The sequence below is a fragment of the Lucilia sericata genome, unplaced genomic scaffold, assembly GCF_015586225.1.
Source record: "Lucilia sericata isolate MDLA Ls3-8-SP2 unplaced genomic scaffold, ASM1558622v1 Contig000433F_arrow, whole genome shotgun sequence".
Lineage (NCBI taxonomy): Eukaryota > Metazoa > Arthropoda > Insecta > Diptera > Calliphoridae > Lucilia > Lucilia sericata.
The window spans coordinates 16,615-44,608 of record NW_023994448.1 but is presented as its reverse complement, the minus strand read 5'-3'; the positions used below and the strand labels follow the sequence as shown (position 1 = coordinate 44,608).

The window sequence follows — 27,994 nt, the reverse complement described above, 5'->3', positions numbered from 1 at the left end:
GTTTTTGTTCATTATACAAAATATATACAAACCTACATATATATACATGTATATATTTTGGCAAACACGCATCGAATAATACAAATATTTTTACGAAAACACCCACATATTGCAAGATACATACATATATTCTTCATTAATTCCCTTACATACAGATAGACGTTCACAAATTGCCTCAAATCACGCAAATAGTGCCTAAATTGTTGGTTATTTTTCTAAAAACGCACACTAGGTTTGCTTAGCCTACAAAAAAAATACATACATTAATCAGAAATACATTGATAAATCATAAAATAAATTAAAGAAATGGTTAACTAGGGAAAATTAATAACTAACTATTATTAGTTTTTCATTATCTACACTCATACCTGCATAAAATACTAAGTATATAGTACATAATATATACATACATATATTTTTTTTAGGTAGGTCTATCTAAAGTCTTTTACTATTTTAATTAAATTTATTTTTAAAATAAACCTAGCCGATTATGGCCAATCGGTTACAAATTTCTACTATTATTATATTTACTATGTATAACTTGAAATTTGTATAATTTTGGAATAAATGTAGGCATCTGATTACAATGTAATGTAATGTTCGAATTTTAAAAATTCCATTCGATGTTCCTATCTGCTTTATTGCAATAAAAATTTGGATTTTTCTAATACTTTTTCGTATAAAATGCAAATTTACATTGACATTTGATTTATGAAATATTTATGTATCCATGGTTCATCATCAACATTCTATTTTCATTAAATAAACATAACAAATAATTGAATCTTATGATGACAAGAAACTGGAAATATTAAAAATATGGGGGAGCATAGTAACCAAGACATCGTCATCACTGCTGTAAATATATAGACAAAAATTCATAGAATACTTTACTACATCATGTTTTCTTCCCAATTATCCTCAGCTGAGGACCTTTGAGTAAAAATTAAATATGTATTTATTTATATTTATGTATGAGTGTATAAACAAATGTGCAAAATTAAACAAAAATTATATTATTGTCTTTAATCAAATAGAGTGAATAAAAATAATAACATCTAGAGTAAAAAGTAACTTTTTACGACAACGAAAGTAAAATTTATACTAATTCTTATTTTAAAGTTAAATAATGTACTAAAGTGAACTGGGAACATACGTAGTATGTATGATGGTTTTGAGAACTCAAAGAAATCGTATCCAGTTGAACATAATTTTAGGTAGTTTTAGTTTGGTTTTAATTTAAGTCAGCGTAAGAAACATAATGAACATTTTTTATTATTCATATCGCTATGTAGTAAGGCTGGCATAATCCAAAATTTATAATTTCTTTCATATAGATTTATCGAATTTCAAATAGTGTGAAATCAATTTTTTTGTGGTAAACGTAGAAACTAAAGTTATTTGAACAAATAATAAAATGTCATTAAACATTCAAAGCTATTTTTCTCGAAACACCTTTTTCTGTATTATGCCAGTCTTGTAGTAAATGAGCAATATATCCATCTACGCCGTTGATGTTATTCTTTTTAATCATTATAGATTTTAATTTTCTATTGTAATTAAATTTTATGATTTTCATATATATGTACATACATATGTATATACATAGTTATTCACAAAGTTGAGTAATCAGTTAGCCACCCATATATAGATTTTTTTATTATTTTTGTTTCTCTGCTCTATTTTTTTTACTATTTTTGTTTTGTCTTAATATTCGGTTTTGTTGTTTTCGTCTCCTTAACATTGTCACTTAGACACTGAGTCACACACTGATTTAGTCAGTTTGTTTTTTTTTAATTTTTGTAGGATATCTTCTACACAAGATTTCATTATTAATATAATAAGATATAAGATACGTATACTAGTGTATGTATTTATTAGAGTGTTCCTTAAACAGCATTTTTGGGAATCTGTGTTAAATATGCATAAAATAATAAATTTTGATCTTCAGATCCCTCCCAACGATTCAAATTTAAGATTCAGTACAATTTTTCAAAATACAAGTTTCGCAAATAATTTCGAAATGAGTGTAAAAAATTCCTTTAAGATGAGAAGGTTTTGCAAAAATAAAAAGTTATTATGATTTAACGGTAGGGTGTATCTAATTCGCTCCTGTTATTTGTTTATTTCTCACAAGGTTTATTTTATTCATTATTATTTCGTTTCTGTTATTGATGTTGTGAGTTTTTTATGTTTATAGTCCTTACAAAAGGGAAATTACTAAAATCATGTCGCCATTTTTATTATTTTTGTAGTTTATAACGGAAGTATGTTTTGCTGTTTTTGTATTCCGTTGTTTATTTCTATTTTGTGATGTGTTGGCATAGACATGCTTAAGCTCTTATCTTCTATTAAGATTTATTGGAACTTGGTTACAAGAAGTCATATACATTAGGGTAGCCCCAAAACGTAAGTTGTTAATGAGCCCGTCGAAAATTAAAAATTAGGTAATTCTAATATACCATGTTTGGTGAGCTGGATCAGACTACAAAAAGGTTTTTTTTTTTTGGTTTTTATGATTTTTACACATTTCTTACTAAGAAAATACAAATACGCAAATTTGGTATCATATGAAAGCTTCATTCAATGTCAAAAGTACATAATTGAAATTATTAGACACTAAATATGATATAAAGTCTTTTCGTTTACAAACAATTTTTTATTAGTTTTACTATTTACGACTTTTTTAAGCTTTTTGTTTCTGCACACAAATAATTGAAAAATACATATGGGGAATTTCATGTCAAGTGACCCAACTTTAAATCTTTTACTTAATTTTTTTCTTAAAAATAAGACAATAAATATACTACAATATGGAAATTACAGTTTGTAAACTAAATAAATTATATTCAATACAAAAATCTTCGTGTCCGTATCCGATTTAGTCCTCTTTTATAATATTTATTGATTTGTATAATAACAATCTATCATCTATCAATTTATCTCTAATAATACACTATATTTAACTTGTTTAACACCAGCACATGCCAAGCGAACAAAAACCAAAACAAATGCGATGATTTCCCTGCCAGCAACTCAACTAACTTTTAATTCACTATACATAAATAAACTTTTTCTCAGTTAGTTGTGGTTGATACTTATATTATGTTAAATGGAACCAACCGATCGTGCTACTTAAAGCTAGTTAAAAGTTAATTAACAATATGTAATTTAAAAAAAATATGTTTTTGTATAAAAATATCACATTGAATTACTGGAGTCTTTGAATATATCACTTGTTTTTAGGATTTTTAATTTGGCTTCTTTTTAATATAAAAAGATCACTTATAGTACGTACTTAGTAGTACCTAACCCTATCATTAGCTCATTTTTTTTGGAAAGTGGACTCACACTACTTTAATTAACTACAAATTATCAGTTCAATTATGCAAATATTAAAAACAAAGAAATCTGAAAGAAAATTGGTTCTGTTCATTCTTTAGATCAATAAAGTAGTTGTATATTCAACTGGATAAAGTTTCTTTTTATAAGATTATTAAGGTTTATGTAATTTGATGGTATTATTTTGTACAAACATGTTAAAACTTGACTTTTTATAGCAAAAATCATAAAATCCGCACATCTGCATAAAACGGTTGTACATCAATAATGAACTCCACTCTTACACTTAAATCTGTGCCACTATTTTTATATTGCATTTGGTACTAAATAAAATTATAGACATAACAATTTACACTTATTTATCATATGAATTTACATTTACACATTGATTGTATTGCACACCAATTTATCCATGTCGCTCATTTACTACAAGACTGACATAAATTAAAAATCATTTTTTTAACAGAGTACTAAAAATTTAGATTCGTTTTCTCCAAAGCAAAATAGTGGCATCATAAAAATATGTACATATTATTAAAAATATACCTATAAAATTTTGTCCAAAAGCTGATTTTTATGTAAAAATAATTTGGATTGATCTGGTACCCAGGACTTTTAAAATTCTAAACATTAAAAGCCGTTTTTCTCGAATCGAAGTTTTTTAAGTTGTTCTAATTTTGTAGTAAAAGAGAGATGTGTATAAACGTACATATGTATGTACATTCATTCTATGAACGTATGTATTTGAATGTATCTGTGCAAGTAGTTCATATCAATATAATAAAATAGTAGTTGTTACTGTAGTTTTATTTAAGTCACGCAATAGAAATAATAAAAAATAAATATATGTACATATACATATGTATACATATATGTATGTACATTAGGCTTATAACTTTTATAAAATTTTTGTGAATTTCAAATCGGCCCTATTCATTCCACATAGAGCATACGCCGAAAAAGTATATTACTTTTTCCCGAGCGTTAAAAAAGTTTTCGCGGCAAATACCTTGAAGTTTTCGATATTTACTCTAAATAAAATTTTAAATTTTTTAATACAAAACTGGAAATTCTTGATATAAACTAGTATCATTGTTTGACCACGACATCTGTACAGAGAAGAGTCAAGGATAGGGGCGGCGGTTTACCCTCCCCCTCCCCTTTTCAAAATTAGCTTTCAATAATTTATATTATACTTTAAAAAATTCATGAAAATTTGTTTGTGAATGGTTTTAGAAAATCGATTTGCCGCGGAAGGTTTTTGCACCAAAATGCCCTGAGAAACAGGTTTTCGTTATCAGAACACTATTGGCTACTACGTAGTGATAGTGCCTATTTGTGGTTATAACCCTAATGTACATATATACGAAAATATACTACAAAATGTTACGAATCCTTTTACTAAAGAGTGTTTTATAAAACAAATATCCATTTTCTAGAGACCATTACAAAGTCCTCTAAAGATGTAGGCCGTTGTGTATGATTTTTTTTGCATGAATATAAAAATAACAATTTGTTCAGCATAAACATAAATTTTTATTTAAATTTTAAGACCACATTTAAATAAATTTAGATCTATTTTTACTGTAATCTTTAACAAACGAATGGGATGAGCATTTTTTTAGATCTGATTGTGTGTAATGATAAAATTGGCTGTCAACATAATATTTCAAATGTTAGAAACATTAATTTTAAAGATGGGAACCAAATTCATAAGGGCTAAATGCGTTCAGTGCTATCACAAAAATGAGCAATTCATCGCGGGTTTTTGATATAGTTTACTTACTAATATTCCGGGATTTTGATAGCAAACATTTTTTAAGATTATTTAACAACTTGATGTTTTCACAGAATATTTCTATATTGTGGCATTGATTTTTGTCCACAAGATTTATTGAATTGAGTTTTGAATTGAAAAGAAAATATTCATACCCTCATTTTATAAAACAAAACTTTATTTTTGTATTTGCCTGTGCCACCTCCATTTATTTATATTCATGTAAATTTTGTTTGGATACATCTATATTCTTAACATTATTTTTTATACCTTGTTGTCTATCCAGCGAGGTATAAAACATTTATATGAAAGAACAATTAAAAGAATTTCGAAAATTTCCTAAGCCATATATTCATAACATCATGCATTTTTTTGCATTGGTTGGTCCTTGTTTGATTTAAAGAATTGATGTACGTAAAAATATCTGCACGAAAAACCGAAATAGCCATTTTTGCTATATATTTGTGAAAAGAAAATTACTATAACTTTGGTATATGTATGTATAGTGTATAAAAAAACCATCAAAAATATTGGTCCTACACCGAACTTTAAGTATACCAATCTGCTAAGAATCATATTCTGAGTCGATTAAGCCATGTCCATCCGTGTAAACCTTGTAATCAAAGTACAAGTCGCAATTTTAAAGATATTTCAATGAAATTTGGTACGCTTTTGGTCCAAGGAGGAGCCCTCTTGATTATGGAGGCTAGGTGAAATCGGTCCAATATTTCATGTTTAATATATATCGGTGGCAAGGACAATTCAACATAAGTACATAAATGCTTTATTATGCTTTTTTATTCCTACAACTGGTGTAGGGTATCATATAGTACACGCCCGACACGACACCGAACTTTTTGCTTGCTATTGTTTAACTTTAAATGGTTACAACTTTTACTCTTGCATGAAATTTGCACCAAGGTTAGTACTATTGGATAGTAGGACAGAGACAAATTTTCAGCTCTATCGGTCAAGAACTGCTGGACTTAGAGTTGGTCAAATTGGACATTGGGGTCATATAGGGTTTTATTCAAATGAGAGTAACTTTTAACCTATTGGTCCCAACAAAAATTGTGCAAGGGACTTTAGATAGCTATTTATTATGTAATCTATAAAGTGACTATTAACGAAGTACATGCAAAAATAACTGGTAATATGGGTAGCACGGGGGTTACCCGCTATGTGGTATGCCCGCTAAGCACATTATGTGAACACAATCCAAATCATGCAATAGTGAAAGGGAAAAGAATTCAAAGTAAGCTTGGTTATTAACTTACTCAATTGAAAATGTTCACGTGATTATGTTTGAAAATTTTTCTGGCTTTTAATTAAATCTCAAAAATGGCATTTAAAAGTGAGAACTGGGAGTAATGTTCATAATTAGATTTGATTTATGTTTGCATGCACATAATTTATGTAATGCATTGAGTTGTGGTGCGCAAAATTTAAATGAAACACAATTTTTGTATGTGAATACAACACATAATTTACAATATGTCTATAGGTATTTTCGTTCTGTTTAAAAATTTTACAATCCATGGGGAATTGTAGCGTAATCATATTCAGACATGAAATTTGTGTGCAAAAGTCTAATTTTCAAGGTAAATCGTATTAAAAAAAAAAAACAATTAAATAATAAAATTATTTAATTTTACTAAATTTATATACCACTATTAAGAGTTTAAGGTCATGCATACTAGTACAATAGATAGATAGATTATAAGAATATATACAGAAGTACATATTTATTGTATTTAAAAACAACTTCGTTTTTAGCACTTAAAAATATATAAACTTTAGTCAAATTGATTTAAACAGTAATCTTCGCTTCAGATTACATAGACTTGCATTTTGTATTTAATGTACTATAAGTAAAATTTGTTATGATACACAATTCTGAATATTAAGATTTTTTCTAATAGACGCCTTAAAGTCTACTTTATTTTTAGTTCTTTTTGTTATTACACCCATTCTGCGTATATAAAAATATGTCTTTCTGTTTTTTGTTTTCATACATACACATATACATTAGAGGTGCCAAAAAATATCAATTTTGTTAAGATTGGGTCTCATTTAGAACAGTAGCGTCTAAAACTAACTGGTATTAAATTTTAGCCCTATTGGATAACGGTAATTATTTGTAAGTCATTACTAGATTCTTTCTAAGTAATGCAGATGGTATGTAGTAGTCATTGTTGAGTAATGCATTACCATGTTTTGTATGGAAAATTTAAGATAAGATTTGTTTAAATGTTAAGAAAAGATAATACAAATAGCACAATTTTTGAAGAAATCAAAAAATTTTACACTTTTCAATAGATTTCCGGCACGGGTTTTTGACATTAATGAGCAAAATAAGACCCATATCCATACAAAATCGATATTTTTGGGCGCCTCTAATGAACATATATTTTATTAACCAAACAACGACAATAAGGCAACAGTAACATTTCGTGCAAAACAATCAAAGAATATATGAACACAAGAAGGGGTGGCAGAAGAGAAAAACTATTCGGTTTCTTGGTTTGTTTATTTCTGCTGAGTTCGGTTGATTCTGTGTTTCGGTTGTTCACTGTCTGGCTGACCAAGCTACTTTCAACAGCTTTTGTTGTGGGTTTAAAGAAAACTTTATTTGTATCACTAAAAAATAAGAAATGAAATAAAAAACAGCAAAAATAAAGAAAAAATTGATCTGAATTTTCTTTGCCCCCATCCTTTGAAAGCTGCATAAAAACACGAATGAATACCCACACTCTCAAAGTAGTTCATTGTTTGTGAACAATAAAAACTGGGAGAGAAGAAAAAAGCTTATAATAAAACGCAAAAAGAATAAAGTCTTTGGATCTTTTATAGTTTGCAATACGAATACTTATAAGAAATTACTTTGAACTACCTCAAAAATTTGCTACTTAAAAAGTTTTTCTTTTTTGTGATTTTTTCAATTACTCTTTATATTTTCTATATAGTTTTTTTGCTATTTAATGAAAACAATTTATATTGATTTTCTTTTTTATGCCATTTTCTTTTATTATTTGCCCAGTATTTTATTATATTTTATGCATTTTATTTAAGTGAAAACAAGTTACTTTTGTTATTAGGATTTTGTATTTATTGCACATTCATACCTACAAATGCATATTAAAATATTAAATTTTTACTATTGATTTTTATAACTTTTTCAAAACTTAATTTAAGTTGCGGTTAGAATATTAATACAAAACTTTTTAATTGATGTTTTTAAAATTTAATAAAATTAACTGTGCTACAAGTAAATCTTTCCCGAATGAAACTAATGAATAATGACAGAACGAATTTTTGACAAAAATCACCAAAATGTTTTAAAAAGTTTCATGTTGTTAATTTAAACACATTCCTATATAAGTACATACATACATACATATGTATGTATGTAATCCAATGACGTAGCTCAATTAATTAAACAGTTTACATACTTGAATACTAAGTAGGGTGATCGACTCGATTCTTCAACCGGTTTTAAAACCGGTTTTTTCTGCTTTACCAGTGTCGGTTTTTTCTAAATGTTGATTTTTCGAATATCGAATAACCCGGTTTTTTCACTTTTTAAAAACCGGTTTCGAATACTTTTATTTGCTTTGTATTCAAAGATTATTTAAATGAAATTTTGAAGTAAATAATACAGCCCGTTTAAATTTTAAAAATATTCGAGTCCAGGAACTAGGATACATTTTTCTAAAGCACCATTGGTTAAACTTTTTTGATTTTCCTAACTAATTAAAAAATTTTATTTGTAAAATTGATAACTGTTTAATAAAATTTTATTAATCTTAAGATTATATTCCAATTACAATAATTAATTTACCGCTGCAATATTATGGAAGTGTTGGAATGCCTATGAAAATTTCCTAAAAGGGCTTTAGAATAAGCTAGGATTACATAGTACCTTATATTTAACAGAAGTGTCCACTTTTTTCCTATTTTTTTTTTTATATTAAAGAAATAATGTAAATCAAACGACTAGATCTAAAGTTATAATCTGTTAAACTGTTAAAAATCATTTCGGGCCATGTTTTATTAATCAAATTTAAACATAAACATTAATTTCTTCAAATTAACATATATTTTTTATTTATTATGAAAAACCGGTTAACCGGTTTTTTCTGAATTTGAAAAATATCAACCGGTTTTTTTGAAATGTCAACTATTCGAACTATTCGAAAACCGGTTTTTGGAAAATGTCGAATAATCGATCACCCTAATACTAAGGCCTTAGATATATAATTTTGCTAATTTTTATACTTTTGAAATTGGTATGCAAGTAGAATGGATTATTATAGTACCGTTCTAATCTTGTATATGTTATTGCTTGTCATAACATTTTCTAAGAAGATTTGGCGAATGGGAATGTAAAACAGTAAGCGAATAATTCGCATATACGAAAGCCAGCATTTGTTACATCCCTAATAGGCTTATCCCAGCAGTTCGATAAAGAGTGTGTATTCACATGGTAGAACCTACAGTTCAACTAAGAGTCAATCCTATATAGGCTAAAAGGTGACGATTGACTTTCTCGTAGGACAAGCCCATGTAAAAGTGGTTAGTTACCTGTATAGTCAGGTTGCTAGGGACCACCATAAGTGGAAGGTTTAGTGGTTAGTTCGGGACTGTCCCCCCAAACTGCTGGGTGCAATTTTATTTTAAGTTTAATTTTGTTCTCTGCATCATCGTCATCTTAACAGCATTTTTACCCCAATTGTTACTGGCATTTTCTAATATATTTAAATTTTTGCTGTTGAATAGAATGAGCACATTATGTATAACTTTATATTTTTATACCCAAAATATTTTTAATATTTTTATGTCAAACTCATTACCGAAATAATTGACATTACAAAGCCCTCATTCAAAAATACATATTTTTTTAATTACCACGATTAATTTTTTTTAAAAATTTACAGATATCGATATTTGATATTTATTGTAATTAAACAGTTTAAGATGACTTTGTAAAGTGTTAATATATGTACAAAGTTTTTAATATTTAGTAAACAATTTAGTGGCAACAAATAAAGAATCACAGTCATGAGGAGAAAATAAAAGTGGCGCCAGAGAATACATTAACATAAATTCACATATGTCACGAAAAATGTCAACATGAATTTATATAAGAAAAATAAAATTGCCGCAATTGTTGTTTTATGTATACTAGGGTGGCCCCAAAATAAAAGTTGCTGGTGTTCCTACCGAAAATAAAAATTTAGTTCATTCTAAGATACTATTTCTCAAAATTTTTGTCCTGACGTCAATATTTGGTGAGTTGAATCAATGGATAAAAAAGTCCCTTTTTAAGGTTTTTATGATTTTTATCATATTTAAAATTTAGTATCATATGAAAGGTCTTTGGGAGACGATTTCAATGATATAACACAATTTTGTATACAACTCCAAAATAATTACAAATTTCGTAATTTTTCAGAAAATTTTTAAGTTTATCAAATTTCTACATAGAATTATTGAATATAATTAATTGAAATTATTTCATTATAAACCTCATTGAACTCACCGAAAGGGTTTTTTCTTTTGAAATTCGATATGTTTTGTATTTTATTTAAATATTTTTAATCCTATTTTCTCCCCGGTATTGTGCTAGCTATACTTATCTAACGTACATACATAATATGTAATTCCGTATATAAGCAATTTCATTAGCTTTACATTGGTATATACCACTTATTTTATAATAAATCACTTTTTTTTTCCAAATGTCAAATTCATCCGTGTTAAAATCTAAAAAATTTCCCGAAAAATTAGAAAATTTCGATTACTTTTGCTGTTACACAAAAATTTGTGATATGGAATTTAAAGCGCCTCACAAGAACCTTTTTAATGATACCAATATTTTATATATTTTCTTTGGAAGAAATATGAAAAAAAAATCATCTCAAAAAAGGACCTTTTTATCCTTTGATCCAGCTCACGAAATATTGACGACAGGGCAAAAATTTTGAGAAGTAGTATCTTAGATTCAATTAAACTTTAATTTTAGTTGGGAACATAGACACCTTATTTTTTCCTCCATACAAACAGGACCATCCCAATGTATACACATACATACATACATGTAAGAGTATCTAATAATAGTTTTAGGCCATTTTTGTTTACTTTTGCTACTATTAAGCTTTTTCATGAAGTTGTTTTTATTTTAAAATTTTTACTTATTTGGTGCGTATATTTTGATTCTCTTCTTGCAGAGTCCTTGACAACAACATATTCAACGCCATATTTGTCATCGTTAGACGTTACAACAACAGCGTCATCGACAAATTTGTTGCCATATTTTGACTTTGATGTCCCGCGCAATATTACAGTGACGGTGGGTCAGACGGGTTTCTTACATTGTCGCGTGGAGAGGTTAGGAGACAAAGATGTAAGTATTTAAGCAGATATGTGAGTAATTAATCCTTTTCATTTCAAATCGATCAAATTCCATTAACTAGGATTTGAGTGAAATTTTTCAGAATATACAATATCTTTCGTGCTTTCCAAATAATCGAAAATTAATTTCAGTTTTCTTATTGAAAATTTCCAGCTATCGTTATTTTTATACTCTCCATCAAAAAGGTGGTATATCTATAGGGTATATCGTCACCTGAAACGCAAACGGCCCTAACTATTAAAAAATTTATAGTTGATTCTAATGTATTGCATCAAAACAAATGTCCATACAATAAATTCGACTCCTCCGACCAAAAAAGGCTCTATCTACAAAAACATTTAAATAATAAAGTTAAAAAGTCCAATTTATCCACTTTTATATACGCCATTGTCAACTATCATAACAATTGATAGGTTTCACTATTAAACAATTTGTTTATTTACTACGCGTTGATAGAAACAAAATTTTCAATTTGAATTGTTTTTGCTTCTCCTGTAAAATTTTAAAAATGTTAGAGCCGTTTGCGTTTTAGGTGACGATACGTATATTCTGCGTTCATATTATATTCTGACACGATCTGGAATAAGTTAATATAGTCAAAAGAAGTCTTATTTGTAAATTTACAGCTATCGTTCCTTAAAAACTTGTTTTATAGAAACCAAAAACTCTCGCCATAAATAAGTTTTATAGAAATTAAAATCTATTTACAAAGTTTTATGAGTATCTGCCCATAATTGGCACACCGCCCAAATAAGTATCATAAAAGCATGATTTTTTTAAAGAACTTACTCCAAGCACATTTCACTATAAGACATGCTTTGATGATGAGTATAAGATGTAGCCGAATATAACACTCTTACTTTTAAATCTTGCAGGAGGTTGTCTTAAAATAATTTACTCAAGATCACTCAAAATAATATTGTAACGAAAAAAAGGTGGAAAACATTATAAATCAGAGTGAGAGATGTAGTGAAGCTACTTTTTCTATGACTTATAAATCCTCGTTGTGTTTATCGAATGTGACAAGGACATTTACTCAATTTCGAATCTACACACATACAAATTCATATGTATATATTCGCATAGAAATTACTAATTTATGGGCCATCAATCACTTGTTGTAACTTGTGTCATTTGATGGATGCATGTGTATTTTACCGAAAGCATTTGTTGTTGTTCTTGCCTGTACAATGAAGCACATGTGGTACCAATCTTCCTATTAGCGTAAATTAAAAATATTACTTCTATAGGAAACATAAACCTAATACTGGCTGATTTTGTTTTATTTCTTCTTTAGTGAACAAATTTGAAAAAAGCACACATTGAACAATGTAAATTTCAGCAATTATTTTAGAGTATTTAAACCAAACAAACAAACCAAAAAATGGGTTTCGGAAGAGACAGGAAGTTGTAAATTGTCATGCTTTCATTACTGTCAAATAAATCTTATCAAATTGTTTACATATGTATATGTACATATTTCTGATTCATTATAAACTCATGTATAGACACTAATATTTATATAATGGGTGGTTATGTATCAAAGCAAATTAAAATCTTTTTAAATAATAATTTAAATTCGGTCAATCAATACAATTGAAATATGGATGCATGATGTCAACATTAACGAATTTCATTAAGATCTATTAACATCCGGGAAACTTTAATTTCCCATACAGATTTTCACAAAACGTCCAAACTACAAATTAGTGTTTATATAATGAGTGACTTGTATTATAAATAAATAGATTGCAGTTACTGATTAATGTGTTGTTTCTACATAGCGTGTGAGTACTTTGAGTAAAAATTGTAATTGTATTTTTCATTGTACTTTGAGTAAAAATTTGAGTTGTATTTTGTCATTGTAACAAAAACAAATACAAGTAAGATTTTTACTCAAAGTACTCGCACGTTATCTAGAAACAACATACAAGTTGTTTGTTGTAACCCATATAGGAGTTATGATGTTAATAATGTTAAGCGTTATAAAAGCGCAAAAACAACTTTATTTGTAAAACGTTGTATGCCATCTAAAAATCCATTCTTAACTTTAAAATAAAGCTTAACATCTGACATATCTTCTTCGAGATATCTTCACCTTCCATACTACACTTCTGTAGTACGGAAGTTATTATGTTTGTAAATATTGTTTATAAAGAACAAAAACACTGGGTCTACACATAACTGAGGATGTTTCAATCGATTGAAAATCACTTTCTGATTTGATTTAACGATGTCCATCATTTTAGCCATTTTAGATGATGATATCTCGAAGACGAAAGAAGATATGTCAGAAAGTTATTCGGATGCAGATGCTTTAGAAAAATAAGCTTTGGTCTCTGTCGGCCTGTGTAATTTTCCATTTAACAAAGGTTTTTTTGTCATCATCTTCGAATTTAGTAAATTCCATCAAATTCATGTTCCATAGATAGAGTGTTGCACATTTCAATCTCGTTTAGCCATCAAAAAATAAATTTTGCCATTAGCCATATTTATTTGCATTTAGCCATTTTGGCCATTTAAAAATTCAGCGAAATGCCTGCTAAATCGCATAAATTTATTGACTTTTTATATTATTGTAAGATGATCGAGCTTGTTTTTTTAAAGCAGACAGTCCAATACAGAGCACAAAAGTTTCATCCTTTTTCCAGAGGAAAACTATTTTAATAACTTTTACTGAGACAATAAGATCGATTTATGATCCCTCATATGTCTGAAAAAAAAAATCATTTTCAACTTGGAAAACTCAAAAAACACAAATCGGTTAAAAAGGATAAACAGTTTAATTATTCTTGTGGATATAATTTTTAAATTAAATTTGAATTCAGATTTTGACATGTTGCGTAATTTCTCCCAAGTCATGTTTCGGTGTCTCTGACTCTTCTGGTACTACAGTTAAAATATTACGATTTGTTTCATTATTAGTTTGCTTCAATGCCAAATACGGTGTCTTGAGATTCTCAAGAATTAAGCGTATGTCACGGGCAGACTGCCACCATCTATGAAAAATATTTTATATAAAAAACAGCTTGATTGGCTTTTCTTTATGCATAAATAAAATAATAATTTTTACTCTTAAATAAATTTTTTGTACCATGATAATCTAAACAAATTGTAATAAAGTTAATAGAAACATCAAGCCCTACTAACTAATAGGAATAATAAAATATAAACAGCTCAGACAGAAAACAAACTGGAAACTTTTATAACCTTCGTTGGAGTTAAATAAGAAAAAACGTGTAATTGAGTTTGTATAAACAAATTTACATTAAGGGTATAACCAAAATTGACAGTTATTCTGTTAAATATGTGCTACGAGCGAAAATGATTTACTCATGTTACTTCATCGCGTTCTATATGAAAAGTTATATAATTTTCTTTCGTACTTTTTATGGTTTGTATTGAAATGATAGGCCCGATTTATTATTAAAAACAAGTAATAAAATATAGACGAACATGGCGTACCATATGTTACCATACATCTGATAAAAAAAATTATGTTTTTTTTTTTATAAATATGTGAAATTTTACTTGTATTTATTGATTGGGGGCTAGTGTCTATTACATATGTGCCGATAAAATTCGGAAGAAGGATTTCATAGGATTTCTGAGCCTATTGTTATACTTTAATATTTCAAAACGTTATACACATCAAACCCATGATATCCTCCCTCTTTACTGGTGTTGGGTATAAAAAGGTATAAAAGTTGTTCCCTAATATACATACGTACATAATATGTGTTATGTATGTATTTAGAAAGAAATTAAATTTTAGAGTAAACTTCTAGAGAAACTTAGTTTTTGTTTAGAAATGTAAAAAATACTATGCAAGTTGCATTTACTAGAATAAATATTTAACAATATGGCAGAAATAAGAAAATATCAAATTTATTCACACTCACACGCTACTCAAAATAAAGTGACAGATATGAAAATAATGAAATTATACGAATAAGAAAATAACAAGTAAGAGTGATATATTCGTCTATGGTAGATCCATTTTGCTTCATATAACACTTATTTGTTTAAAATTTTATTGCTGTACTCCTATTTTTAATTCAGTCATGAGCGTTTATATCGAATTGTATCGTTGTACTTAGCTTTAAAGTAATTTTCTTAAGGTGGCCTTAAGAAGTTTAGGGTGAGTTACTGGTCCATTCCGCATTATATTCGGTAGGAAGATTTAAGTTCCAATAAATGTTGCTTATGTCGAATTTCATAACTGTACTTGTAGTTTTAAGCCAGTTAAAGTAATCTGAAGGGGACCTTATATGGGGGGTAGGGTCAATTATGGAGGCTATGTTTATGGTTTTAACAATTTTCAAAATAGTTAATATTACAGATTTGTGTCAGTAAAATTTTATTCTTAAAAATTCGGTAAATATAACCGATTGAAATTTAGCATAGGATCGATTCAATCACCAGTATTAACGGATGATCTAAAGCTAAATATTTTGATTATAATAAAAAAATGTTTGGAGTTGTAGCCAATAATTGGTTAAAATTTTTATCAAATTCTATAATGATAAAAAATCATAATTCGATGTTCACAATCGACCAACAATAGTATGTCTTATAGAGATACTTACTAACTTCTTTATTTGTATGTAACTGCAAGTGATGTTTATTTGTTTTTAAATTGCATGGAACTAACAAACATTTCTATTAAGAGGAAAATCTGCTGTTGACACAATCTACTGAATAGTGTCAACAACACAAGTAAGAAGGAAAAGAAATATACAGACTAGCAAAAAACTAAATAGAAAAACGGGTTAATTTTGTACCATTTTAAATGTCAAATTGACTTTTTAACTGTCAAATTTATGCCTCAATCATCGTGGACAAACAGAGAATTGCAAGTTTGTTGACACTTTTGTATAAAAACGTTCATTCGCATTCACTTAGTGTCCATACCAAAATACAAAAAAAATATATGTATCTCATTCGCAGACACACAAACGAAAACAAAATAAAATTCATAAATAACAAAACATTCGTGTAGTGATAAATGTATGGTATGTGCATTAGAGGTGTTCACAAAATATCGATTTTGCTCAGATGCGTCTTATTTTGTTTATTCATGTCTAACACTTAATTGTGTAAAATTTTAGTCAAATCCCAATAAATTTTATTTAGACATTGGTAAACAAAATAAGACCCATTCAAGACAAATCGATATTTTTGGGGCACCTGTAGTGTACATATATTGTAAAATAAAAAACAAACTGTATGAAGTTGAAAAAATAATTCAATGCCAGAGTTGTGAATGAACCATTCATATTTGAGTTTAATTCGTTACGAATTGCCTAAATTTTGAATTAATTATTTTCACAAAAAAAAAAGAATTGAATGAAATTTGAATTAATTGAAATGAATTTGGTAAAAATTAATTCCAATTAATTTCCAGTTGAAATGAATTTGTCAAATGAATTGCAATTCATTTCCAATTTAAATGTATTTGTTGAAGTGAATTGCAATTCATTTCCAATTCGTTTGAATTGATTTTAAATTTATTTAAATAAATTATAACAATGTATTGCACTTTAAATGAATGAAATAAAAAATGAGTTGCAATCAATCAAATTCAAAAGCAGATATAGGGGAGAATAAAAAATGGAAATTTCTTCAAACAAAATGAAAATATTCTGTACGATAATTGAAAAGGAATAAACCTACAGTGTAGATTTATTCCTTTTCTAATTCATTTAAATTAATTTAAAATCAATTCAATTCAAATGAATTGCAATTCACTTCAACAGGTTCAATTAAATTGGAAACGAATTGCAATTCATTTGACAAATTCATTTGAATTGGAAATGAATTGCAATTCATATTTACCAAATTCATTTGAATTAATTCAAATTTCATTAATTTTTTTTTGTGAAAAGAAACAAATTATAATTAATTTGAATTGGAAACGAATTACAATTCATTTGAATTGGAAAAGAATTGCAATTCATTTTAATTGACACAAATTTCATTCAATTCATTTTTCACGAATTTATTCAAAAATGATTGATTCATTTATAGCTCTGTTCAATACATACTTTTTAGGCGAAAAAAAAATATTCAAGCTATAAATAGAAGAAGAGAAAATTATTTTCATTTGAAGAGCTTACTATATTTTACAATTATTTTCTTTTATGTTATTTTATTATTTTTTACAAATATTTGTGTACATAAACTGAAAACTTAAGAAATCGTAAAAAAACGAACAGACTTAATGTCTCGGAAGAGATCTATATTAGTATTCCACATAAAATACAATTGGTCAAAAACTGAAGGACATATAAAATTTGATATTAAAAAAAAACAAAAAGCCATAACTGCCTCATTTTTTCAGTTTTCTTATTTAGCCTTAAAAGGCTAAAATTTCAGAATTATTATAACAATGTAAAGAAATTTTTCCAGATTTGAAAACTCCAAGAGTTTTTATAAGAAATGTTTACAATTATTAGTCTTTTTATTTGTCATAATTATACTGTGTTCATTTTTTCAGTCATGGAAATATAACCATATACGATTACCACAACGTGATAAAAGACCAAAAGACTGGTTGTCTCCCAGTTTCATGCCCAGGCTCAAACCGTTCGGAATTTTGATTTAGTCTCACAAGCAAAGTTGCAGCTCTTGTCATAAAGAACAAAAATTGTGAATCAAAAAAATGTCGTCTTCATTTTTTCATGCAAGTAGAAAGTTTTACATTGTGAAATTACACTGTTTTTATTGACGACACCTATACGTATACGTGTTAATGATTTATCGATATTACAAATATTAAGTATAGGCCTAATTTAGAGAAGCACTTGTAATATTTTTTAACACGTAAAAAATCGATTTTTTTTTTGTTTTTTTGCGATTTTGATCTTAAAGATGAATCGTAATTTTGAAAAGAACAAGAACATGTTTGGTACATACGCAGTTTTTTTGCAGCATTTAATGCAAATATAAACATTTTAACAAATTCTGTAAGAATTGGTAATTTTGGATCTAGTGCCATTCTTGACCTTTCAAATATCATTGGTTTAGGATATCATATGGTCGGAATGCCGGAATATAATAGTTTATTAGATAAAATTAAAATATGATATGTTAATATGTTTCCTGTTTATATACATACATACATACATACATATGTATATATGTACATAGAAACATGAGATCTATTTTTTGCGATTGCAGCAATTACAAGATTATTTTAAACCGAAAATAGTAAACATTTTTAAAAATAGATAAAATTATATAACAAATATCAATATTTTGATTAATAAATTTAAACCTATCGAAAAATGTTCCTTTTTAAAATACATATTATAAATAAATATATACATACATATATATATATACATATGCACATAGATAATTATCTACTGCTTACCTGTACCAGGGCATCAGTTGTGATTTTATGATCATGTAAACATTTACAAAATACACAATTAACTGTAACGATTTAATTTAAAGACATGACTTATGAAATATATTTAATTTTTAATGTTACCGTGGTGAATAGAAAAAATATAAGCCAGCCCTTGGTCCATAACCGACCCAGGCCACTAATATGACCCTGTAGAATGTAATACTGCACTGCCACCAATAGAGTACCAATAATACCAAATGCTACTAAAGTTAATAGTGAAAACATTTGGCAGTCTTCCTAAAAATAAATTTAATTACAAAGTAAATCAGCAACATAAAATAAAAAATACCTGTAGGGCTCTACGGCTCATATTACGGGAGTACCACATGCGTAGGGATTGATAGAAAGTATATCTGTAAAAAAAATTACAAACTAAGTATTACTTGACTTTGACCAATTGAAGTTTTCATTTATTGTAAACATTGTTATCAACGTCATTTTAATCATTAACCAGATTACATTTAGTTTAAAGATATTTAGAAGATTTTTATTGTTTGTATTGTTCAATTAAACGACTAAATATATTGAAATGTGTGCCTCTAGAGAATAAACGGAGAATGCATCAAAAGTATAAATTAATGGGAATGTAATTTGTAAAGAAATTGCTTGCGATTTGCATATTTTAGTATTTGTTTAACTCGATTTCCTTCGGTAATCAAAGTGCACAGAAAAAAATTACGACAAATCAATTGTCATATTAAATACGAAATTTGACAATACAATTAATTTTTTAATTGAAAAGGCACCAACAATCGTTTTTGTAAATACAAAAATAAAAATTGTTACTTAAAATTGTTAATACTCAAAAAATTTTTTTAACAACCAGTTTGTAATATTGAAAAATTATTTTATTAACTATCCATAATAATGTTTTAAAAATTAAATTTCTTGTATTAAATATTTCTATTGTTATCAGCAATAATGAAAGAATGCATTTTTAATTTGGTTTTTATAAAAAAATATATTCAATTTATTTCGTCAAAATATACAGTTTGAAACAATGGACAATAATTAAAATTTTAAGTTTATCTTTATAATGTACTGTGTAATATTCTATATAATAATCGAAAATATATATTCACTGATTAACTACATTATATATTAATCTTGTACCACTTCCCCCAGACCACTGGTCCATGTTCCTTCTCTCTATTACATGGTACTTGGTGAATTCTCTCTTTAAAGACTTCGTCTTTGCTATCACGATTTAACCAAGGCAGACGAATACGAACCTTTGCTGCCGTTCATTGAAATTTTCTAAAATGACCACAAAATAAATTTTTCTTAGTTCGAATACGGGGAGGAGATGTAAACATGTATTAATGTCAAATTGATTTTTACCTTAACATAGAAAAGTTTCATAATTTAAGCCAATCCTGCAGCTGTAGGTTCTTTGCCTCCTGTTAATCCCGTCACTCCCTAGAGAAATGAGAGATATTAAAAAACGCTTTAAGATAAAAGTTAGAAAAGGATTTTAAATTAAATTTACAGCAATTGGTTTTTCCTTGGATGTCTCCACCTCAGGAACATGAAAATTAATGTTGCTAAAGAGTAATGTTTATGAATCGATGTTACTTTCTTTCTTGGAAGGTTATATAGTGTTGCTGTTGCATTATGGAGATCGATGACGTGTCGCTTTTGGTAGATTGCTGGCTTCTGCACTAGCAAGCCAAGCTCACACACTTTATCCACAAATTTCTTTTTAACAAACTCAGGCAACACAGCACTCAATTTAGAAATATTTTCCAACGATGTTTAAGCATAAATCAAATCATTTTGTTCCGCGGAGTTATGGAACTGACTGGTGGTCATTCTTCCAAATAAAAATCTAAAAGTGGTAAAATTATTTATGATTTAAAAATTAATATGTATTTTGACCACTCTACATACCTTAGAGATTGCTTTTATTCATTTAGTTCATATCTTGCATGCGGAATTTCCTTTTTGAATTTTAGATTATTTTAAATTTTTTTTAAATTAAAACTTTTTGACAATTGTATTTTCTATTTCTTTTATTATGAATTTTGAGACAACTTAGGAAAATTGTAAATATGACCAATTTACAAACATTTTAATAAAAAAAATTGTTAACAAAGTCAATTGATCCTTAACATATTTATATAATTACTTAATAAAATTTGTAATTTTTTTCTGTGTGTGGTCGATCGGTTAACAAAAAACCATAAACTAACAACATTCTTATTTTCATAAAAACAGTATTTAAATACATACGTTGCAGATATGTAGTACAGCGAAGGACTAGATAATGTCTATACTAATCACCATCTAAATGTGATAAGGACGAGTAGTTGCAATGGCGGAGTATGAAATAACCAATAACAACTACAGCAGCAGTCTTTGTTTTAATGTTATAGATCTAACGTTGAAAAAAGTATATTATCCATGTTTGTGGAGCTATTGGCAGTTAAACAGTAAATTGTATAGTGTTAAAACTGTGGGTATGGTATCTTATGATGTAGCTGTTGCTATTATTATGTGAAATTTCAGGGTCGTAACATACAAAAACCTCAAACAATATTGTGTTCTGGTTAAAAATAAAAAAACGAGCAATGAAAAAATAAAATTCATTCTCTATCTAGCAAGCTGAAAAACATTGTTTTGAAACAACAAATTACGAATGATTTTTAAAACATATACATACATATAATGTACATAGAATGCTGTGAGTATATAGAATCATGTGCAACATTATAAAAATACGAGTGCCCCAGAAGTAATATTGCCACAAATACAAGCCGTACAAACACATACACATACATATCTACACAAACAATATTCCTGCAAGCGAGAACAAGTCGTAAGCCCATACAGTACCTACACAGAAGTCAACCCAGTCAGCAATTTTGTAAACGACTTTGTAATGACGCACTTCTGTATTGTTGGTTAACTTTTACAGACCAACTAAACTAGCTTACTAACAACTTAGGTGCAGAATTGCATCAAAATTCTTATAAGATAAACATTGTTTTAACCAGGATTAGCAGCCAAAAAGAATAATGGTATCGATATTCAAATTATTATTTAGGTATCTGTATTTAAATTATATCGGTATTGATACCGATATTAATGTTAAAATGCTGAATTGACCCCGTTAAAAATATCAACCACAACTGTCTGGGAAATACGAGCCTATAGTGCGATCGAAAAAAATAGCGAATTGAAGAAGATTAACTTTTTAAATTTTTGTTTGTTTATTTGATTTTTTAAACCTTACTTACAAAGTAATTTATTAAAAAAGTAGTTACTTGTAGTACATATTTACCGAAGTTATTTCGGGATAACTGGGTTGCAGGCACGGTACGTATGTTCATATGTACATGTGGTTGTATCTGGATGCTGTTTAAATTTAAAAACAGGGCATTTTGCTCAACAGCAAAAGCCAACAAATGAACTGAAAAATTGTTTTCAGCAGAACAAACAAACACATTAAAAACATACGAAAAATACATAATCCACATATGTAGATGAAAATATGTATATGAATATATACACATTAGGGTGGCCCCAAAATGGAAGTTGATATTGTTCCCGCGAAAATGAAAATTTTGCTTACTCCACTTTACAAAATGTTTGTCCTGACGTCAATATTTCATGAGATTGACCAAAAAATAAAATTACTCTTTTTAGAGGTTTTATGAATTTTTTAAGATTTTTTGAAAACAAAATATCACTCATTTGCTACAAGACTGTCTAATCCTAAATAGAACGTTCCATGAAAAGCGGCATTGAATGCTTTATGCCATTTTAAAATTCCTTAATTGACTTTTAAATAAATTATGGAATTTGAAAAATTAAACAAGATTGAGATACAATTGATTAATATATTTTTCGACCAAATTTAAATAAAATTTGTACTTATCAAATATTCGTAAAAACATGACTTTTAGCTTTAATTTTTCTTTACTCTCACATCGAATGTGAGAGGGAGTAATGAGGGAGTTGGTGTGATTAAAGTCAAGTAGTATACAGTGAGCGACTCGAGTAAAAGAAAAAAATTTTATGTTCGAAATTGGGAAAATTAGCTTCAAAATGTGCTAAACTATTTTCTTTTTTAGTTCTTTTTACCCAACGGATAATTTAAAAGCATCAATGAATGACCAACATTACTTCGAATTTTCAAATTTAATTTCGAATATTCGAACATAATATATTGTTGTCGTTAGTTTTACTCAATACTTCCAAATTTCAGCATGTTCACCATTTACTAAAAAAAAATTTTAATCGATTCATTCGATTTTAAGTTTTTTAATTTTTTACATAGAAAATTTGATAGTTTAAAAATATTGAAAATTTTATAATTTCTCGAAAAAAAAAATTAAAAATCAAAATTTCTATATCTTTAATTTGCGTGAAATATTTAAAAATTAAAAAAAAAACTTTAAAAATTAACCTTTTTTCATTGACCCATCCATTCCATTTGGTCCAGGATAAAGTTTTGAGAAACGCTATCTTAGAATTTTTTATTTTCGGTGGGAACGTTAGTACTTTAGTACGGGGCCGCTCTAATGACATAAATATGTTTAATGAAAATTATATAGAAAAATAAATGTATAAAAAATCAACAATATTTTGTAGCAAATATGTACATTAATTCTTTACTTGATGAAGGCAACATTCGGAAAAGTTATAAAAATTACAGAGAGGAGTATTTAGTATATAAGAAAATATTGCAACAAAATATATTTATGTATGTGTTTATTTTAGTACATACAAATTAATTGTTACAATTTGTGTTCTATAAATGTTTATTTGTTTATTTATGAACAGATTTATTACTTGTATTTACTTGAAAATTAAATGTATAATAGGGTAATCGATTATTCGGTATTTTTAAAAGCCATTCGTATAGTAGGCATTTGAAAAATCCAGTTGTTACTTTGGAAATTTCCAAATTAATAACAAAAAACGTCCTTGTAGTATTACCCAATAAAACATACCAATACTTTGAGAAGGGCAACTCAATCATTATATTCTGTGAATATATAATAGTATTGAGATTTCTTTTTTTAAATTTCCACTATAAATTTTAACATTTAGATAAAAATTTAAATTTTTACTACTTTTATGCTCATAAATACAATAATTGAAATATGTATTACCTTAAGATAAAGATTAATAATTTTTTTAAGGAGAATGCTTTGTACATAGTTGCAAATAATGGTTTAAATTTCTTGGTATTATTCCAATCAATTTTAACTTTATCTTTTTAAAAGACAATTAAGAAAACTGTTATACATATACATAGCTCATTTACTACAAGATCAGCATAACTCAAAAATCTGATTTTTTTCAACTGAAAACTATGCCAGTTTATATAAGACATATAGATATTAGGCTTTGTTTCAAAAAACAAAATACTTCCCGATTTCGTGATATCAAACCTTTTTAGAATTGTATGCTAAGGTCAAAGTTGAAATATGCTTAGCAGATTTCGATCTATTAAAAAATGTTGATCCAAAAACATTCATAAAAGGTATGATATCACAATTTCAAAAATATCGCGTGAAGCCTAATAGTTATACATACATATAAACAATAATTCAGTTTTAGCTCACCTTAAAGTTTGTTCAGTATTGTATTGAAACTGGCATAATTCACAAGTTGTACAACTTGACACGCTGATCCATCTTTCTAGGCAATCAATATGGACATATGATAGGGAGCCTTTACACAAACATGGGGAAACAAGTCTGTCAAACAAAAAAAGAAAACAAGAAATTATTTTTTTTTAATTTTTTAGTAAAAATTATGTTTGAGTTGCTATGTACATCAGAGGATGGATCTTATTTCATTCATTAGTGTCTAAAACTAACTGGTGTAAAATTTTAGCCAAATCGGATAACGGGAACACGTGCCGGAAATCGATTGAAAAGTGTAAAATTGGGAAATTAACATGACACTAATATTCGCAGCTAAACTATATATATTTTTTACTAATTTATTATTTAATCTATTACCCATAAATCCCTATGAGATATCGCAAAAAATTAGAAATAGTTTAACAAAGTTTCAGAAAAACAAAAATTTAAATTTTGAAACGGCCGTTTAAAAACTCAAACTTTTTTAACCTTGAGAACAGATTTATATTATCTTATAATGACAGAAACTCAATTTGAGTAATTTAAGAAATATTTTATGTAAGAAAATTATTTTATTATAATATTTCCCAAAAGAAGTATATATATATTTTTTTTGTTACATTTCGCATTTAAGTGCTTTCAATAGCTTAGTCTACGTACATTAATTTTCCTTTACAATAAAAAGGTAATTATTTTTTTAATGGTAAAATGTTAGCAAAAACTGAAAAAATCGATATTTTCCCATTGTAAATGCACCTCAAACTTCAAAGCCGTTGCGGCACCTGCTAATGATTTCCTATTAGGCTAATTTTTTATATTACATAGTTATAGAACCCTAGTGGGGGCAGGCAAAATTCGCAACTTTGTGTTTTTCGAACCACTCTACTCTACTCTACTCTACTCTACTAAAAAACCGACAATTGTCATAATATAGTGTTTGTAATTAATTGAAAAACTTAATTATACCCTATACCAGTGTTGTGGGGAGGATATATTGCACCTACCAATCAGCTCAGAATAATTTCCTGAGTCGATTAAGCTTTGTCCGTCTGTGTGTCCATGTAAATTTTGTGCGCACTTTACAGGGCGCAATTTTCATTGACCGAAGGTCGAAGCCTATTGAAAATGAATAAAATTCCTGAAAAGGATTGTGCCACAAAAATTGGCAAAACTTAGTTTTGTGTAAGTATAAATGATACTGCCGATTTTAGTAATGATCGTGCCTCATTTGACCCTAGCCCCCATACAAAGTCAACTTCAGAATATGACTTCAAGATCAATAATTCACACTAGTATCATGACGAAATTCCGCATAAATAGCTTTTTTGTAAACGTAAATACTTCTCTGGATTTTCACTGTTGTGACATATGCGGCACGAGTAGGATTCTGTAGATTCTAAGGAAGCATTATCATTTTTGTTGGCATCATCCAAAGTTGAATCTTGATTACAATACTTGGATGTTCCTGGTGAGATATCTATAAAATAATCTGGTATTCTGGATAAGTTGTCAGCTTGTTGTGGAAAATCACTCTCATCAATATTTAGTTGGTCCTCGAAGTTTGGTATTGTTTTTCGAACTACAGGACAACTCAAATAATGTAATTATTGTAAATCTATTCATTAGATAAATACACTACCAGAATTGTTTGAAATGTCCATTTTATTTTTATAAACGTTCCAATTTTAATTTATTTCTTTAGTTAAAAATCTATTATATTTTTTTTTGTTTAAAAGTCAAAAAATAATTTGAGAAATTTAAAAAATTGTATTTTATATTTTTAGAATAAAAATAGATGTAAAGGTGTGTGAAGCAATGATTACAACTTCAAAAACTATGTCTTTGGGTTTTAAATGAAACTATTTCAAAAACACTTTACCTTTTCATTATTAACTCTTCAACATTTCAAAAATCTTTTTGTTTAGTTGTTGGTTTTGTGTTTTTTTGTGCACTTTTAAAAAGAAATACTGAACAAATTGCCCTATTAGAAGGATGTAAGTAATAGTAGGAGGTTAAGGAGTTGGTTCTTTTATTTGCTGTCAGTTCAGAATTTACTTAATGGTGTGATGGTTAAGACTGTGTTGTGTATTAAACCCTGTAATTTGTTTATCTGGAGTTTTCAAGAAAATCTTTTAGCAAACTTTTATTTTGTCTTGTTTTCTGTTGCTTTTTATGTTGCCAATGTATTGCAATTTGTAAAGTTAACTCCCACAGTGTATTATCAAAATATTTAGTTTTTTTTTTCTCCTAAAATGAGGTATAAAATTAAATAGTTTTTCAATTTTCATCCGTGCCCCCGCCCTGACAATCCTTCTATCTGCAACTGCATTTCGACTAGTTCAAGTGTGGATTGTGGCAAACTATTTGGACAAAGCCATGACTGTGTTGTGTTGCTGTATTGTGGTTGAGAAAACTTTTCACTTTTGGTTTTTAATGAATAATTTAAGTGTAACTGTATTTTAAATGTTGGAAATGTTTTTCTAAAAAGCAACAAAAAAACAATAGAATAGAAAACAATATTCAATACCCAGCAGTCTAAACTTTTATTTAACAACACAATCTAAAACAAATATTCATACAAACATATACTAAACCAAAGTTTGTACTCGTATTGCATTTATTCGTTTTTTAGGAAGAGTTTTGAATTTCAAATATGATTTTTGAGAGTATTAATATTGAACACAAGAAGTATTATGTTTCTGTTAGTTAAAGTTTTAAATAATTAAACCAGTTTTGGTTTCAGGCCGTCTATATTTTATAATGGGAGTTATCTCAATGTCTGGTTATTTTTTTATCCCAACGTTAAATTGACAGTTTTTATACAAAATTATTTTAAAAGGCAGAATATCTAACTGGAGATTAAATACGATAACATAATTTCACTGTGATAAAAAGTGACCAAAAAATTATGCATGTGGTTTCATATGGGCAAATCCATACCATTAGAGTAGTATAGATATTGAGGGATTTATATTCATATAAAACTTAGTTATACCATACTTATCATAATACTAATGCTAATAAGTGAGTTATGGATGTTTAAGTGTTTTCTGAAATTAAACTTTGTATGGAACTATGGTCAAATGAGATCCAAATTTAGTTGAATTATCTTAAAAGTTAAAAGGGTTTTATTTTTTTCAATTCAGTGGCAATTCTGTGTAGTTAGGGTCCATAGATTAGGAATAAATTTTTAATTTTTTCTCAATCACTTCCTTAAGTACTTCTTTTATAGCAAACGAAATGAAAAAGCGATATTCTTGAAGTTTCAACATAAAAAACATAAAGTAACTGTTAGTTAAAAATGCAGAAGGAAGAAAATAACAACAACGTACAACTTTATATGATTCCCAGTAAAAATTTACTCCGAAAAGTAATGAGTTAAAAAGCCGGATTCCACTATTTCTTCAGAAAACCAACGACCAAAGTATACATCATTTCGGAGG

General features: G+C 27.7%; 2 protein-coding genes and 1 long non-coding RNA gene across 6 annotated transcripts in view; 1 reads left to right on the top strand and 2 right to left on the bottom strand.

Annotated features, from left to right (window-relative positions):
* LOC119604801 overlaps positions 1-27,994 on the top strand; it is a 151,377-nt gene that overhangs the window by 106,772 nt on the left and 16,611 nt on the right. For all 4 annotated transcript variants that reach the window (XM_037957657.1, XM_037957656.1, XM_037957658.1 and 1 more), the window contains exon 3: positions 11,350-11,525. In XM_037957657.1, the coding sequence (XP_037813585.1) occupies positions 11,350-11,525 (176 nt within the window). The remainder of the gene's footprint in view (positions 1-11,349; positions 11,526-27,994) is intronic.
* LOC119604800 (E3 ubiquitin-protein ligase MARCHF2) lies at positions 102-26,325 on the bottom strand. The gene is made up of 7 exons (XM_037957654.1): positions 26,191-26,325; positions 25,893-26,130; positions 24,528-24,662; positions 19,241-19,304; positions 19,033-19,188; positions 18,913-18,974; positions 102-243 (listed from the first exon to the last, which is right to left on the bottom strand). The coding sequence occupies exons 1-7, from the start codon at positions 26,210-26,212 to the stop codon at positions 216-218; spliced, it is 705 nt and encodes a 234-aa protein (XP_037813582.1). The 5' UTR covers positions 26,213-26,325; the 3' UTR covers positions 102-215.
* On the bottom strand, positions 19,893-20,991 carry LOC119604803. Its single transcript, XR_005231547.1, has 4 exons — positions 20,842-20,991; positions 20,441-20,779; positions 20,293-20,370; positions 19,893-20,208 (listed from the first exon to the last, which is right to left on the bottom strand). It is a non-coding gene; the product is annotated as an uncharacterized LOC119604803 (long non-coding RNA).

Bases quoted from the DNA above. Each gene is read 5' to 3' on its own strand.
- LOC119604800 (XM_037957654.1), bottom strand. From the start codon at position 26,212: ATGGACATTTCAAACAATTCTG. The intron at 26,131-26,190 runs GTAGTGTATTTA...GTTGTCCTGTAG, and splicing joins GGACATTTCAAACAATTCTG to TTCGAAAAACAATACCAAAC. The intron at 244-18,912 runs GTAAGCAGTAGA...TTTTTTTTGTAG, and splicing joins CAACTGATGCCCTGGTACAG to GCTAAGCAAACCTAGTGTGC.